This window comes from Sander vitreus, chromosome 22 (assembly GCF_031162955.1).
Source record: "Sander vitreus isolate 19-12246 chromosome 22, sanVit1, whole genome shotgun sequence".
Lineage (NCBI taxonomy): Eukaryota > Metazoa > Chordata > Actinopteri > Perciformes > Percidae > Sander > Sander vitreus.
The window spans coordinates 12,179,919-12,193,498 of NC_135876.1; the positions used below are offsets into that span (position 1 = coordinate 12,179,919).

General features: G+C 39.3%; 3 protein-coding genes across 4 annotated transcripts in view; 1 reads left to right on the forward strand and 2 right to left on the reverse strand.

Annotated features, from left to right (window-relative positions):
* Positions 1–2,837, forward strand: part of cntnap2a (contactin associated protein 2a) — a 349,283-nt gene extending 346,446 nt beyond the window's left edge. The window contains exon 26 of the mRNA XM_078280725.1: positions 295–2,837. Coding sequence (XP_078136851.1) covers positions 295–494 — 200 coding nt within the window. The 3' untranslated portion in view covers positions 495–2,837. The remainder of the gene's footprint in view (positions 1–294) is intronic.
* A 1,996-nt stretch (positions 2,838–4,833) lies between these two features.
* Positions 4,834–6,550, reverse strand: ptgdsb.1 (prostaglandin D2 synthase b, tandem duplicate 1). The gene is made up of 6 exons (XM_078280943.1): positions 6,380–6,550; positions 5,957–6,096; positions 5,772–5,851; positions 5,578–5,691; positions 5,354–5,455; positions 4,834–5,259 (listed from the first exon to the last, which is right to left on the reverse strand). Exons 1-6 carry the CDS (start codon positions 6,473–6,475, stop codon positions 5,240–5,242), a joined length of 552 nt encoding a protein of 183 aa, XP_078137069.1. The 5' UTR covers positions 6,476–6,550; the 3' UTR covers positions 4,834–5,239.
* Positions 6,551–7,849: 1,299 nt separating this feature from the next.
* c8g (complement component 8, gamma polypeptide) lies at positions 7,850–13,556 on the reverse strand. 2 transcript variants are annotated; one of them, XM_078280890.1, is made up of 7 exons: positions 13,276–13,556; positions 10,354–10,493; positions 9,742–9,812; positions 9,542–9,649; positions 9,269–9,373; positions 8,969–9,004; positions 7,850–8,040 (listed from the first exon to the last, which is right to left on the reverse strand). In XM_078280890.1, the coding sequence occupies exons 1-7, from the start codon at positions 13,306–13,308 to the stop codon at positions 8,021–8,023; spliced, it is 513 nt and encodes a 170-aa protein (XP_078137016.1). In that variant the 5' UTR covers positions 13,309–13,556; the 3' UTR covers positions 7,850–8,020. The 2 variants fall into 2 exon arrangements, with proteins under 2 accessions (XP_078137016.1, XP_078137017.1); XM_078280891.1 differs by lacking the exon at positions 13,276–13,556 and adding an exon at positions 12,651–12,738.
* Between the last annotated feature and the right edge of the window lie 24 nt (positions 13,557–13,580).

Sequence of the window (13,580 nt, forward strand, 5' to 3'; positions counted from 1 at the left end):
GTCCCACCAACAATCTAAACCCCAAAAATATTCAGTTTGCTATCATATACGACCCAAAAAAGAAGCAAACGATCCTCATATTTCAGAAGCTGGAACCAAGAAATGTTTGGCGTTTTTTGGCTTTTGACTCAAACGGTTTATCTGATACATTTTCTGTCAATCGGCAAATTAATGAATCAACTAATTGTTTCAGCATTGCTTTTAAAGTTGGTCAGTTGGTCGAAGCAAAGCACTAGCATTGAAAATACACAATAACGCTTGTTTTTGTGCACATGATGTCTGTGTCCTCTGCAGGTGTCATTGCGGTGGTGATCTTCACCATCTTATGTACTCTGGTGTTCCTGATCCGCTACATGTTCCGTCACAAAGGCACCTACCACACCAACGAGGCCAAGGGCAGCGCGGAGTCCGCTGGAGAATCGGCAGACACTGCCATCATCGGCACCGACAACCCAGAAACCATCGACGAATCAAAGAAGGAGTGGTTCATCTAACGGCCAGTGGCGGGACTTTGAGAGTGGAAGTGATGCGTCAGACCACCAGGTGCCACAGAGATGGAGGAGGTTTAATTCAATGACCAATCCCAGGAGAGATGGAAGGAAAGGCCATTCAATAGGACACTAATCTCCCAGAGAGGGCGGGGATGTGGGAAAGACGTGTACAAAAATCTTTGTTTTTTTCTTTGTTTATGTTTTTTTATATATCCAGAGTATTAGAAAGAGAAGAGGGACAGTTATGCAGCGGAGCACGGCTGTAAGAGACTGTACATGTACATACTAACCGGTTTGTCCTTCTTTGTATTGTGCTTGGGAGTTTTCAGGAGTCCTTTGAATACTGTATATGACAAATAATTATACTTACTGGGTGGTGTGATAGCACAGATTTATTGCCAGTCTCTCTGTTGCATTTTGATTTTATTTTTTAACAAAAATCTTTTATCAAAAATGATCAAATCCACATGCCAAACCCTTCTTTTTTTATCAGGCTGTAGTTGCACCAGTCTGTCAACACTCATATCCGTCAAATGGCATGCCACTTATACTGTGGTAATATAGAGTCCAATATAGATGCCAAAACTCACTTTGTAAATACAATATTTTGTGTTATTTTTTCTTTTTCTCCAAAAGATTTATTCAGAGTTCAATACATTAACACTAATGAGAAATGTCAGATCTATATTACAACAATATCATATGTCTGTCCATTACATTATATATATATATGTATTAAATATAGAGTTTTATGTTAAAATCTTATGACATTCGATTGTATGGGACATTCCTTTCTGAGGAAGAGCAGAGAGGGGTTTCTCAGAGCATGATGGGAAATCATGACACGCCATGGTTGGTTTAGCTCAGCAGCACGGCAGCTTTCTATTCATTTGGAACGGGTGAAACCATGAGCCTTTATTCATTCAGACTTTAGCAATCTGTTTGTTTTTTTGCCAAACACTTGAGTCTTACGTCATGTACCGATTGGCTCTGATTTCTGCGTTACATGTTTTGACTTTTGAGTTGAGGTGAAGTGAATTTTTACATCTTAAACTGATGTTAGCTGTGGGTTTGCAGTGTGTACATGCATATGTGTGTATATGTGTAGGTCAGATGAATATTACTTATTTTGAACAAAAGGAGTGCCAGAAAAGACAGTTAGGACAGTCACACGGATGAGATCGAACAATTTGTCTGACACTTAATGACTTCTAATGATGCATTAAACACCATAGACTAAGTGGTCGAAGCAGTATAAAACACAAAAAAATCATTGACCCCTAATATTTGTTCAAGAACTGGGAAAGGTTAACATGAGGATTGGCTTTTTAGTCTGTTGTGTGCCTTCAAGGTGTTGAGCCATTGCGCCTTGCCCCAGACCAATTAACACAAACGTATTACAATAACTTGCTGCTGCTGCTGCTGCATGAATTCTTACTAATCACAGTTTTCGAATGTCTTTATCTTTCCTGATTTGAGTGGTGCTGTGTTCAATTAACCATGAATCTGAGTCGAAGATTGGTTTGGAATTCAGAATGCTTGGCTGAGTTTCTCTCAAATCTTTAACAAGTCTGACATTTCCAGGCATAGCTGTGTAGGTTCTTATGCAGCAGCAGAACAAAGGTACATTGGCATGTAGGAGAGCTGCACGCTATACAATACACGAGAGGTTTACGCCTACCCTCTGTGACGCACATACACACGCAAACATGCATGTTCGATAGAGCATGAGTCAAGGTTCTTCATTCAATTACAAGATTTCAGAATGAGGAGGCTGCTGCTTTGTCAACAATGAATTGAGCTTTACTCTAACAGTGCCACTGTTGTCCAACATACAAGATGTACAATGTATATTTTTTCTAACCATGTTGTTTTTCCTGTCATCATTGCGTGTGTTTACCTTACTGTAGCATTTACAGAACATTGTGTTCCAGGTGAAACCAGCTGCCAACTTTGTTATTTAGTTGTGAATTTGCTTTCTGTGTGTCTGTTTAGTCAAATTGCTGCCAGGACACCCTGTTACATAAATGATTTTGTACATCATCGTCGCCTCATGGTTGAGTGCTAACTGTAGAACACTTCATCAGAGACATTAGGAAAGCTGGTGAACTCAGCCTGCCTTCTACCGCATTCCGCGGCCTCAAGGAAGACTTTCTCTGTACACAAACATCACACCCATTTTTTTTAAATATAATTATATTACTCAGAATATACATAAAACGCACACATGCCCTTGATGTGTGGTTTGAACGTAACGATGATAATGGATTATCAGCTCCAGCAGACATAACCCACATGTTTTGCTTTCAGTTCTATTAAGTTCAATAAAGAGTGTTTGATCTTTAATATCTTTAATAGTCTTTTTCTATGCATCGCTTTCATGTCGACATGTAGACATCTTCAAATTAGCATTATGGATTACAGCATTATGGAGCACATGTCACATGAGGGGTAAAAGACATTCATGGGACATCTTGGACCTTATAGGCCTACCATAAATGATCATGACATCAGGCCTTTAAATCTGACTCGTGACCTACAGCTACATGTCACCACTCACCATCACACTTGCTCCATTTCACCCCTGAACAGTATACTCTGTCAGCATTTCTGATGGAGTATACTGACCCCTTCACTAAGTGCCATGAAATATAAAGATAATTAAGAAGCTTAGAGATGCAGTAAATAATTAATTTTGAAGGATGACTCTAAGACAATTCCCATAGCTGCAAACCTGTCGCTAATGTGAAAAATATGGCACAATTGTGATTCATGTAGATCTGAAGAGTTTTTTTCAGTTTCTAATAAAAAAGTCTTCAGATGCTGCAGATTGAAATGAGTTAATAAGGGTGAAGTGAAAAAAAAGAATGACACTGAGTCAGAAGGAATTTAACACCATGACACAACATGTAATAGGTCACTTTATAAAGCATTTTTAGCTAAACTGCCTGAACTTAATGTCAGCCCTTGCTCCATATATCACATGCTGAGAGAAATTACAATATCTATCTATCTATCTATCTATCTATCTATCTATCTATCTATCTATCTATCTATCTATCTATCTCTTGCCCTCATAAACCCCTTGGAAGCAGACATTTTTAAATTTGTATTTTATGGACTGCTCACTTTTTCAGGCTCATACCTTTAGCTTTATTGACATGATGTTATTGTTATTGGCTTAAAAGGTCTGTCTGAGACAGGTCATTGGCTTCCCCCTTGTGGTCAGATAGTGCAGCTTCTTTCAGACATGCGAGAAAAACAGCACTAACAGCATTCAGTGCAATTTAATGCAACTTTATTTATCCCTGTAAGGCTAATTGCTTGCAGTAGATCACAGCCAGATGAACAGATACCAACACAATAGATAAGATAATAAATAAATAAAAGTGTTAATCACAAAACTAAGAAACAAGCAAAGGTATGTTTTAAGAATATTGGAAATGGTATGAATGAAGGCTGTGTAGTACAAGGCATTCAAAGGAGGGGATAAAGCACATAAAGTAACGATTAGTTTTACAGCCAGGTAGAGCATAACGTTTTAGCAACGTCCTGAAGGCAACTATGAGAATTCAACTGCTGTGATGTGCTCTGGTAGGTTGTGCTATTTGATTTCTTTGGATTTGTCACTCACACAAATGAGACTCCAGTAATCTACACACTGTTGAATTCCTGAGTTCACCAGCTGCTGTTTTAGCCTCGCACTCAATGTCAGACTCATGACGACGACGACAGTCTTCTCGTCTTCTTCATTTCACACGTTCTTCTTCCTTGCCAAAACCTGGCGCCTACATTACCCACAATGCAACTCCCGGTCGGAGATTCAGGTGTGTTATGTAGTAGCGGCTAATGTAGCTAGCATCAACTAGAGATGAGGAGCATAGGCCTTCTACAGGTGTCTGGTAAGTTTACTCCTTTCTAACGCCACATACCCAGATTTTTGTCATGTTCAAACTTGTAGTCTTCAGCCGTAACCGATGTGATTTTGCAAGCTCTATCAGGAGCAACACAATTAGGCTATTATTACTATTATTATTATTATTATTATTATTATTATTATTATTATTGTTGTTGTGAGAGGGTCTACAGTCCATCTGTACAGGAAGTGTAAAGGCTTAGGCTATCATCCAGTTCTAGTACTATAATAACAACCCTATAATCAGTTTGTACGTTTAAAAAGCTGTCCAGTCTTTACTTCTGGGGATTTAGTTTGATGTCTGTTATTCATCCAATAGGGGGCAGTGAGACATAGGCTATGCCTAATTTACAGTACTGATACCTGATACAGACATTCAGAAGTTCACAGAATTTCTAATGCTGTTTTTCTACCAAAAAGGAATCATTCTGAACACTGAAACATTCGTTTATTTTTGACTGGCTTTGAACAAAAGATATGAAAGGAGCATTACAACAGAAAATCAGCAGTTACAAAAGATGCGCTTGTCCAAAAGGTAAACTAGCAGCTTTCACAGTTTAATGTATTCCGTCCTTTTGTTTCACCATCAGCCCTTTGTTTTTCCACTCTGAAGCTACAGTTAATGTGCAAGTTGAGGGGAATGAGGCCTGAACTAGGATCAGGATTGGTCTTTGGTAGGCAGCAGGGATTATGCTTAAATTGCATTTATCTCAGGTGTAGTTTTGTGATGATGCAGACATTACAGTGAGGGGGGAGAGGAAGACTCTTGTGAGATGAAAGCCTGGCACTTCACAGAGCGAGAGGTGAAGGATGGAAGGAAGCAGGGGACTCTTCAGACCTCAGGACACTCCGCTGTAACAACACATATAAGGCGGCCAGTGAGAGTTCAGAAACAGTTCAAATGCATTTATATAAAAGTCTTCAGTTTTCTGTATAAATTACATACCATTTTGAGGCAAGATGGCGATGTTGTCAGCGAGGATGCCAGTCTCCAGGGAGAACTGTGTGAACTTCTGCTGCAGGGCAGCACTGGCCTCAGTAGTGCGACCTGCAAACACAGAATGAGATGCTTTATCCTTCACCAAATCCTGAATCGACTAATTCAACATACAATGGCTTTCCCCCAGGGACACAGCACCGGCTGCTGTGGTGTGACTGATCCAGACTTACTGTAAAGCTCGTTGAGGACCTCAGACACTCCGTCCTTTGTCTTGATAGTGTGGACCAGCGTGTACTCATTGTACAGAACGTCAGCAATGCGCATGTCGTTGTCATTGTTCCAAACTGTTAAAAGCAGAAATAGACAGGTCAGACTGTTGAGCCTGTGTGTCTCTCACGTGTGAGTTAGTGTGCGCTCTACTCACCCTGGCTGTGGAAGGTGAAGCGTCCAGGAGTGTCGGTTTTCTTAGCCAGGTGAGTCATTCTCCAGCAGGTACCATCAGCACTAAAAGAAAGACAAAAGAAGTCAGTTTATTTGTCATTTTTTTGTCTACAGTAGAATTATCAGGATGTTTTGATTTGAAGGAATGATCACATAGCAAACACTTACTTCAGGTTGGCATAAGAGAGGTCTATGTCTCCTCCAGCAGTTGGCACTAAAACGGCAGTGCCCATCTTCATTGTTGCCTTGTGGGTCACAAACCACGGAGCATTAGTGGCAAAGCCAACCACGTACCACTTGCCTGCCATCTAAAAAGACAGACACAAGGGGAAATAAAGGGTGATAAATGTTCTTCTCACAGAATCAATCAAAACAAAAACCCTGTAAACTGCAGCAAATGTATTACACAACTCCTCTCTTCCATAATAAAAACTATTCTTAAAAGTTAGGTTTGCTCAATTAAGTGATTGCATTAAACATGTCAACCAACCACAGATACGGATAACTCTTCCTTTCTCTTTTCCCTGTTGATTTTTGGAATATCAACAGTCAATCTGTCTTGCAGTAGTTATACTTCTGCCTCTCTCTTACCTTCTGCAGGTCGAAGTCTTGCACAGGCGTGACATCGGCACAGGCAGCCAGCACACACATCAAGGCGGCCAGCATCCTCAGCAGTGTGTTCCTCATGGCTTCTCCTTTGTGTTCTGGTCTTCTCCAGCAGTGAGTGAAGTATCAGGAAGAGTTAAAGAAAAAGGCAAGTGGAGGCTCCTTATATCCTGCAGAGTCCTGCTCCCCCTCACCTCCCCCTTCTTCTGTCTCCTCCCCCCTTCCCACTGCTATCTTTTGCTTTACAAAAGCTTTTTGGATTTCACTCAATGGCATGCAAATCGCTGTGGTTACACAACTGGCACGTGTGGATGCAAGAGGGGGAGGTGATGAGGGAAGAATAAGGAAAGAAAGAAAAGAAAAAGGGAGAGTGGGTACATAATAGGGTTCTTTCAACACCCTTCCCTTTCTCCCTCCTCCATCACAAATGCTCGGGCATGCCTGGACTACCAAAACAACTGTTTTGTAAGAGTGCAAATTTCTTTACCATATGGCACCTGGAAGCTTCAAATAAACAAACCACATAGACAATAAGAACTAAACTTAAGCATCATTGAAATAGGGCTCAAATCAACTCTATGAGCCAACATAATCCACCTGAAATAAGATAGTAAATGAGAAATTTCTAGATGTAATAATAATAATAATAATAAACTAAATGTAGTAAATAGACATTATCTTGCAGCAAATTGCATTGCCAGATATATTGAGGCTGTGATATTTAAGAACACCTCAGTGAGAACCTCTTTACTATTTCTCATAAAAAGCTCTGCCAGTGTTGCTCACAGTGATTTGATTGTTCTTTGCAGTTCATTTAATAGTTCCATAAACCTTTGAAACATTAATAAATTAAGGGAGATCTCTTTTTAAGTTTTGTAACAAAGACAGTGAGTAGAAGAGTTGGAAAAACTGTCCTTTTGTTAGACATTAAATGTTGCATCTCTGCTTTATGTGGTAAATACTGGTAATATCCCCTAAATCCATCACTGTTTTGTGTATTATCTACATTGTGTAATATGTAATGTGCTGATCAGCTGTAAATTCTATGCAAAAATGTGTTGATGGCCTTATCAGAGTTCCATAAGAGACGAGACAGGCACCGGCTTGCAATTGGCTGGTTATGTAACACAGAGGTGCCGGCTGGAGCTCGGGGCAGTGTTAAACATGTTTGGTAACCTAGTTTTGTAACCAAACTCTTTCAACCCTTTTTGGGCTCTACATCTGGGCTACATTAACTCCCACCCCCCACTCCTTTGTGTCCTCAGCCCCCCTCTCTAAAAAAAACCCATACATAGAGAAAGTTAATTCTCAGTATAAAACAATGGCATGAAATTAACATGATAATAACTCGTGCATGAGAATGGTGTCTCAGGCACAGAATCAGCTGGTGGCAGATAAGGCCCAGTGTGGAATTTTTTTTCCAACTGAAAACATTTGACAAAAACTTGATTGTGTTCCATTTTGTTTTATTTAGCTCTAACTGGCAACATTGAAACTTGACAGTTTTACAATTTTAAGAACTTGGTGCAGTCTTTCAACAACCTAAATTATGCAATATTCAGTTATTCGTGTGAGAACTGCCGAACACAGCAAGGCTGGATCTGTCCGTTGCACAACTCTGCCTCCTCAGCATGCGGGGACACAGTCTGTATAACAAAAAATGAGAGATTAAATTACATAGAAGCTGTGATGCTGTTTTAATCAGCGAGTGGAGTTTGGATAACATGTTGTTGACAAAGTTTTAATAACTGAACCTAAACACATGCACAGCCTGCAGGAGCAAACAGCAGGTCATTGGTTTCCTTAAAGCTCTTCTTAACCAGCAACTTATTGAAATGATTTTGTCACATCTGCAACATTTTGACATTTTGTTGAGGTACTATGAAATTATACCATTGCATGGCAGGAAAAGGGATCCATGTTGGCTGTGTGTTTACAAAAATGCAAGTTCTTGTAGGGATTTTCCATTAATTCTTTACCCCAAATCACACTCCTATAAACTGGCATTAAATGCACTGGTTATACATTTGAATGACACATGTTTACATTTAAAATTGTAAGAAATTATCTACCTCCAAATAGCTTGTACAACATCAATAATAAAGCAATAAAATTCACAATATGCCTCATCAACAGCAGCACAATTTTATCAATGCCATTAACCGATCATAATCAAATCACTTAATTCAGATACAATTACTGTACTGTAACACTGAACAGGATGAAATGCATGAAATAAGTCTGGAGCACTACAGAGCATGGACACCATTCTGAATGTACTGCAGTGTGCAATGACCTGTAAAAATACTCCATATACTGTACCTTAAGCCTGTGAGCTACACTGACAGCTAAATAACTGAATATCATTTGATGTTTCCAAAAAAACTTTCTTGTTTGAAAGTGGCATTTCAAACGTGTCGGCAGGTCATTGTGACTAAATAAAAAGCTGTATTTGCAAAATGTGTCAGCTGCTCCATTTACCTCTGTCCCTTTTTTGTAAGTCTTATACATCTTACACTTTTTAGTTCTATCAAAGAATTCTGGCTATTTCTTATTTTTACACATTTAACTTACTGATTACATGGTCCTTGTCCACATTACCACAGTGACCTAGAAAAAAAAAGTACAGTTATTTAAAAGCAGCTGAGGAGGCAGGTGTCCATCTACATCTTACGTCATTAATGCAATATGTTTAAAAAATGTCTTATTTTGAAATGTAGCACAATATATTCCAAACTACTTTTAGATAAATGCTGAATACTGTAGATCGGTTCAAGCCCAATTCTGAGCTCTTGTTGCTTATTATGCTACCTTACATTTCTCATTGCAGTTGCCAACATAGTTTATTTCATTTTATTTTTCAGGTGGACGTACTGTAGTTGGGGAAGGGGAAGAGGTAGGCCAGTCCCAAACCCTGTTTTTCAGCAAGCTGCTCAAACTTGGTCAACATTGTCTCTGACAGATTGTCTACAGACCTGCCTGCATACAGAGCACAGAAACAAACATGACATTACAAATGCACTTTAAAAAATAAATAAAAAATCATACAGTCCAGTCTTAATTTACCAGAGTAAAATAAGATCAGAACTACCACTTGGCTTTTAGATCTGAAATACCAAACCAAGGCGTCATGGCTGAGGAACCCACCATAGAGTTTCATGGTGATCTTGCCCATTTTCTGGTAGTACATGATAGCATAGGAGTTGTAGTCCGTCTCCCCGATCACTATCTCAGTGTTCAGCTCAGAACGAGTTCCTGGTGGAAACAACAGAGAGCATGGTAGGATGAAGGGATGCTGCAATACAATATAGTTTATATCAATTATGATTAGTAAGGAAGGAGCTGACCTTTAAGTGTTAGCTTGCCAGTGGTCGGTGTTAGATCATAGACCTGTAATATCTCCCAACACTGGTGATCACTGAGGAGAGAAGAGTTTGTGTTTGGTGATACGTTATGGTTAACCACCATTTCTTTAGAACATTTGAAAACCCTCATAGACTTTCATATTATATACTGTATATTTTATATATGTTGTTTTATAATGTGACCTCAGGTCTCAGATTGAACTACCTATCACCTATAACGTTGCATGAGAAAAGGACACAAACAAAAACTGATTTCCTCTGCGTGGGCCAAAAAGGATTTATAAAGCTCAAATCAAGCCCTACAAAAACAAGACACACTTGTTCCATTTCATTGTGTATTGTACTCTAAAAGTTTTTTGTTTTTTTTAAAGGATGAGGCAAAGCTGATGGATTTGACTGTTTTGCCTCCTTCCTGTTTTTGAGGAAACACATAATCAAACACATGTGGTTGAGACATGAAGTCAGTGCAGAATGAAAAAGGAGAAAGATTTGTGGCATTTTTGCCCCCTATGCCGATCAGTCAAGTTTCTGAAGAGTTACAGTGATGTAGTTTAGATGTAAGCACAGTGTGCTTATGTAGATGGTGCTACTTACTGTCGTGTTTTAGTGCTGACAGACAGTGTTGTGTCAGAGGAATGTGTGAGAATCATGACTGTAGGCTCCACCTTGGTTCCATGAGTCATCAGGTAAGAGCATTTGGAGGCAGTGTTTAGCAGGTACCATGTTCCTGCCATCTGCAACACATGCAAGCAATAGCAGGCATCAGAGACACAGGAAAAATAAGCAAGTTTTTTTTTGGGTTTTTTTTACGGTATCTCCTAAGCCTAAGGCCGACTTCACACTAGCTGCGTGGCGTGAGCGTGTCAGCTGCATGGCATGTCCGTTTTTATTTCGGCTCCCATGTTAACAGGTTAGAGCTTACACACTGCCTCCGTGACGCGCACCTCTCAGGCGCAAAAAAAATAGGACCGACGCCGGCGTGTTGGAAGCGTTTCCAGGCAAAATAGAATACAAAAAGATGTGTATCATTTAGACACTAATACATATTATTAATAAATTACATTTTGATGTTTGAAAGTCTCTAGGTTTTGACATAAATGCAGATATAAATGTAATTTTAAAAAAAATATATATAATTGATTTTCAAATATTGCACTTGTCAATACAGAACGACATATTCTGTAGCCTATTTTTCCGTCAATACTGCCGACGTTGTCTTTGCTGTAATCAAATCAGTATATATTTATGTTTAACATGAAGTATACTACTGCTTGAGTGCATTTTATCAATGGGAAACATACATGTGTACAGACAAGGCTAGCAGCAGCAGCGCCGCGTCAGACACGTTTCTGGTGTGAAAAGATATCCACGCAGCCGCCACGCAACAGAAACGCCATGCTCACGCCACACAGCCAGTGTGAAGCCGGCCTAACATCTGCTGGTAAAAAATTGTTTTTTTACATTTCATGTTATCAAATGATTGTGTAAACTTTTTTTTTTTGCCCTATTTTCACCAGGGTCAGATGAAATCTTATTACATATTTAGTAACTTTCTCTGTTCTATTAATGGAAATTACACATCTGCTCTGAATCAAATGTCCTGTTTTATTATCTTTTGTTATGCTTAAATTCTACGTCACTGAAAATCCCCCTTATTGCCTAAAACCCCATATTGACACAATTACACAAGCATGTCCACATTGCCAGCCCCCACACTAATCCATAAACAGGCAGACCTTCATGTTTGAGGCTCTGGAAAAACATATCATTTTCTTTTTAGCATGGGTACTTAGATGGAAGTTTGAGGTTGTGGTCAACCTCCAGAAGTTGCATTTACATCTCATCTGTTTTAGTATAATTTTACATTTAACAATATAAGATTTGGAGAAAAAAACCTGCTGCATTAGTCAATAGATGGCAAGTGTTCAAAATGGTCCTTGCGTCACAATGTTTGGTTCCCCGATGTTCTCCTCAAAGCAATAACAGCTCTTTTGGTTATTTTGTTGTGGTAACAAGTCATGATTTCCACAGATTATTTTTTCAATCCTATTCATTTGTGTTATTGAGACATTATGGTGCAAACAAGTGAGAAACAGAGTCACACTGTCTGTGTGCAAGGTCTGTTTTGCTCTCAGACTGCAGCTGCATATAATTGCTTGGAAACAGTGCTTTTCTATTTATTTATCAAAATGAGCAGTGATGGAGGAAATATTCAGATACAAAGTACAGTATTCGAGATAAGTTTAGACTGCTGGCTAAAGCTACGCAGATGTTTTGCTAACGTTAGCGCAACAGCGTTAGCCTAGCCTGCTAGGTAAATATTACGACTGCCTTCGGAGTTTCTTATATCTGCGTCCACGTTGTCAACATAAGACCTGTGGCGTTAGTGCTCCTTTTGTACCATAATTTTATTAAATGAAATCTTAAGTTTCGCTCCTACGAGATGGGTGGGTTTTTATTACGTTACACACAAAGCTAACTGGCTATAGTTAGCCTGTACGTATGCTAGCGGACATTAGCTAACGTTGCCGAGACAGCTGCAGTAGAGTTTCGGCGAGCTAACCACGACAGTGTTGTCACCCTCTCGCCCACAATCAACCTCTGCTGCTAAAAAACAGTCAACCTGCAGTGATGTTTTGAAATGGAGACACACATATTGTAACTTTTCCCGGAAATCCTGGCCATTATTTTAAGGCATAAACCAACCATAGGGGTACACTCAGGGGTAACCCTGCTGCTAACATTGGCTGTTACATTAGCCTAAAACGATAATTATAGCCATACATATATATCACAGCAAAATTAAAGACAGACAAAAAGATCCAACTAAAATCACGTTTTATTGAGTCAGCAGTTAACTTATATACAAACAATAAGGAAAGCTTCAATACTTAAAGTTGTTGCTGTAGCGGACCAGCTCACCAATCTGGTTTTCTGCCCCTGGTATGTGCACGCACCCTGTAATGTTTGTAAACAGGAAACCCGTGTATATTACCAAAGCCAGAAATCCTTTGATATTACTGAGTTAGCACTACAGGGAGGTCTACATAGTGGCGATGAATGTTTTGCTTAAGTTGCAGATGCATCATTGCATTTCAAGTGTTACATACGTTAACTTAGCCTACCTTTTTTCTTTTGAGCTGCTGTAGCACAGGAATTTCCCCAGTGCGGGATTAATAAAGTCCATCTTATCTTACTTTATCTTATTCTCGTGAGCTAAACCGGGTATCACTGTCACTGTGTGTTACAAGCCAAAGCAATACGAGATTGTTGTAGCAACCAACATTATAACAACTTAGATTAATATAGTGCATTTCATGAAACCCACGGACGCTTTACACAAGTAACGTTACAGGGGGACAAGAGAAAAGACAATAGTAAGCCAACACAAACACGGAGTAAAAGGAAGACGTCCGGCTAAATGGAAGGGGGACGTCATTTAATGTTGGCTACTGACGTACAACCACATCGCGTATTGTAAAGTTATTTTATGAATAAAATAGACATATTACATACCTGAGGGCCAATTCGGGGACGTTTTTGAATCATTTACAATCCCGTAATTGTCTCCATCTGTTGAAAGCCCGACCGAGTGTGACTCACTTTATCGTTGTCTTTAACTTTCCTTTTCCCTATTATCTTTTAGTTGTTCTTCATTTAATTTCCTTCTTTTCTGTGATGGTCCTGCCACAGTATCAGCCATAACTAAAACGGATAACTTCTAAAATAACATAAACAATTAGGTCTATATAAAGACATCTCCTGCTTCCTTTTACCTGGCTCCACTGGCATACGCTAACGCTGGCTTTTCCGGTGTTAAG

Bases quoted from the DNA above. Each gene is read 5' to 3' on its own strand.
- c8g (XM_078280890.1), bottom strand. From the start codon at position 13,308: ATGATTCAAAAACGTCCCCGAATTGGCCCTCAG. The intron at 9,650-9,741 runs GTCAGCTCCTTC...TGTTTCCACCAG, and splicing joins TGGCAAGCTAACACTTAAAG to GAACTCGTTCTGAGCTGAAC. The intron at 9,005-9,268 runs GTACGTCCACCT...TTTTTTTTCTAG, and splicing joins CTTCCCCTTCCCCAACTACA to GTCACTGTGGTAATGTGGAC.
- ptgdsb.1 (XM_078280943.1), bottom strand. From the start codon at position 6,475: ATGAGGAACACACTGCTGAGGATGCTGGCCGCCTTGATGTGTGTGCTG. The intron at 6,097-6,379 runs GTAAGAGAGAGG...CTGTCTTTTTAG, and splicing joins AAGACTTCGACCTGCAGAAG to ATGGCAGGCAAGTGGTACGT. The intron at 5,852-5,956 runs GTAAGTGTTTGC...TCTTTCTTTTAG, and splicing joins CTCTCTTATGCCAACCTGAA to TGCTGATGGTACCTGCTGGA.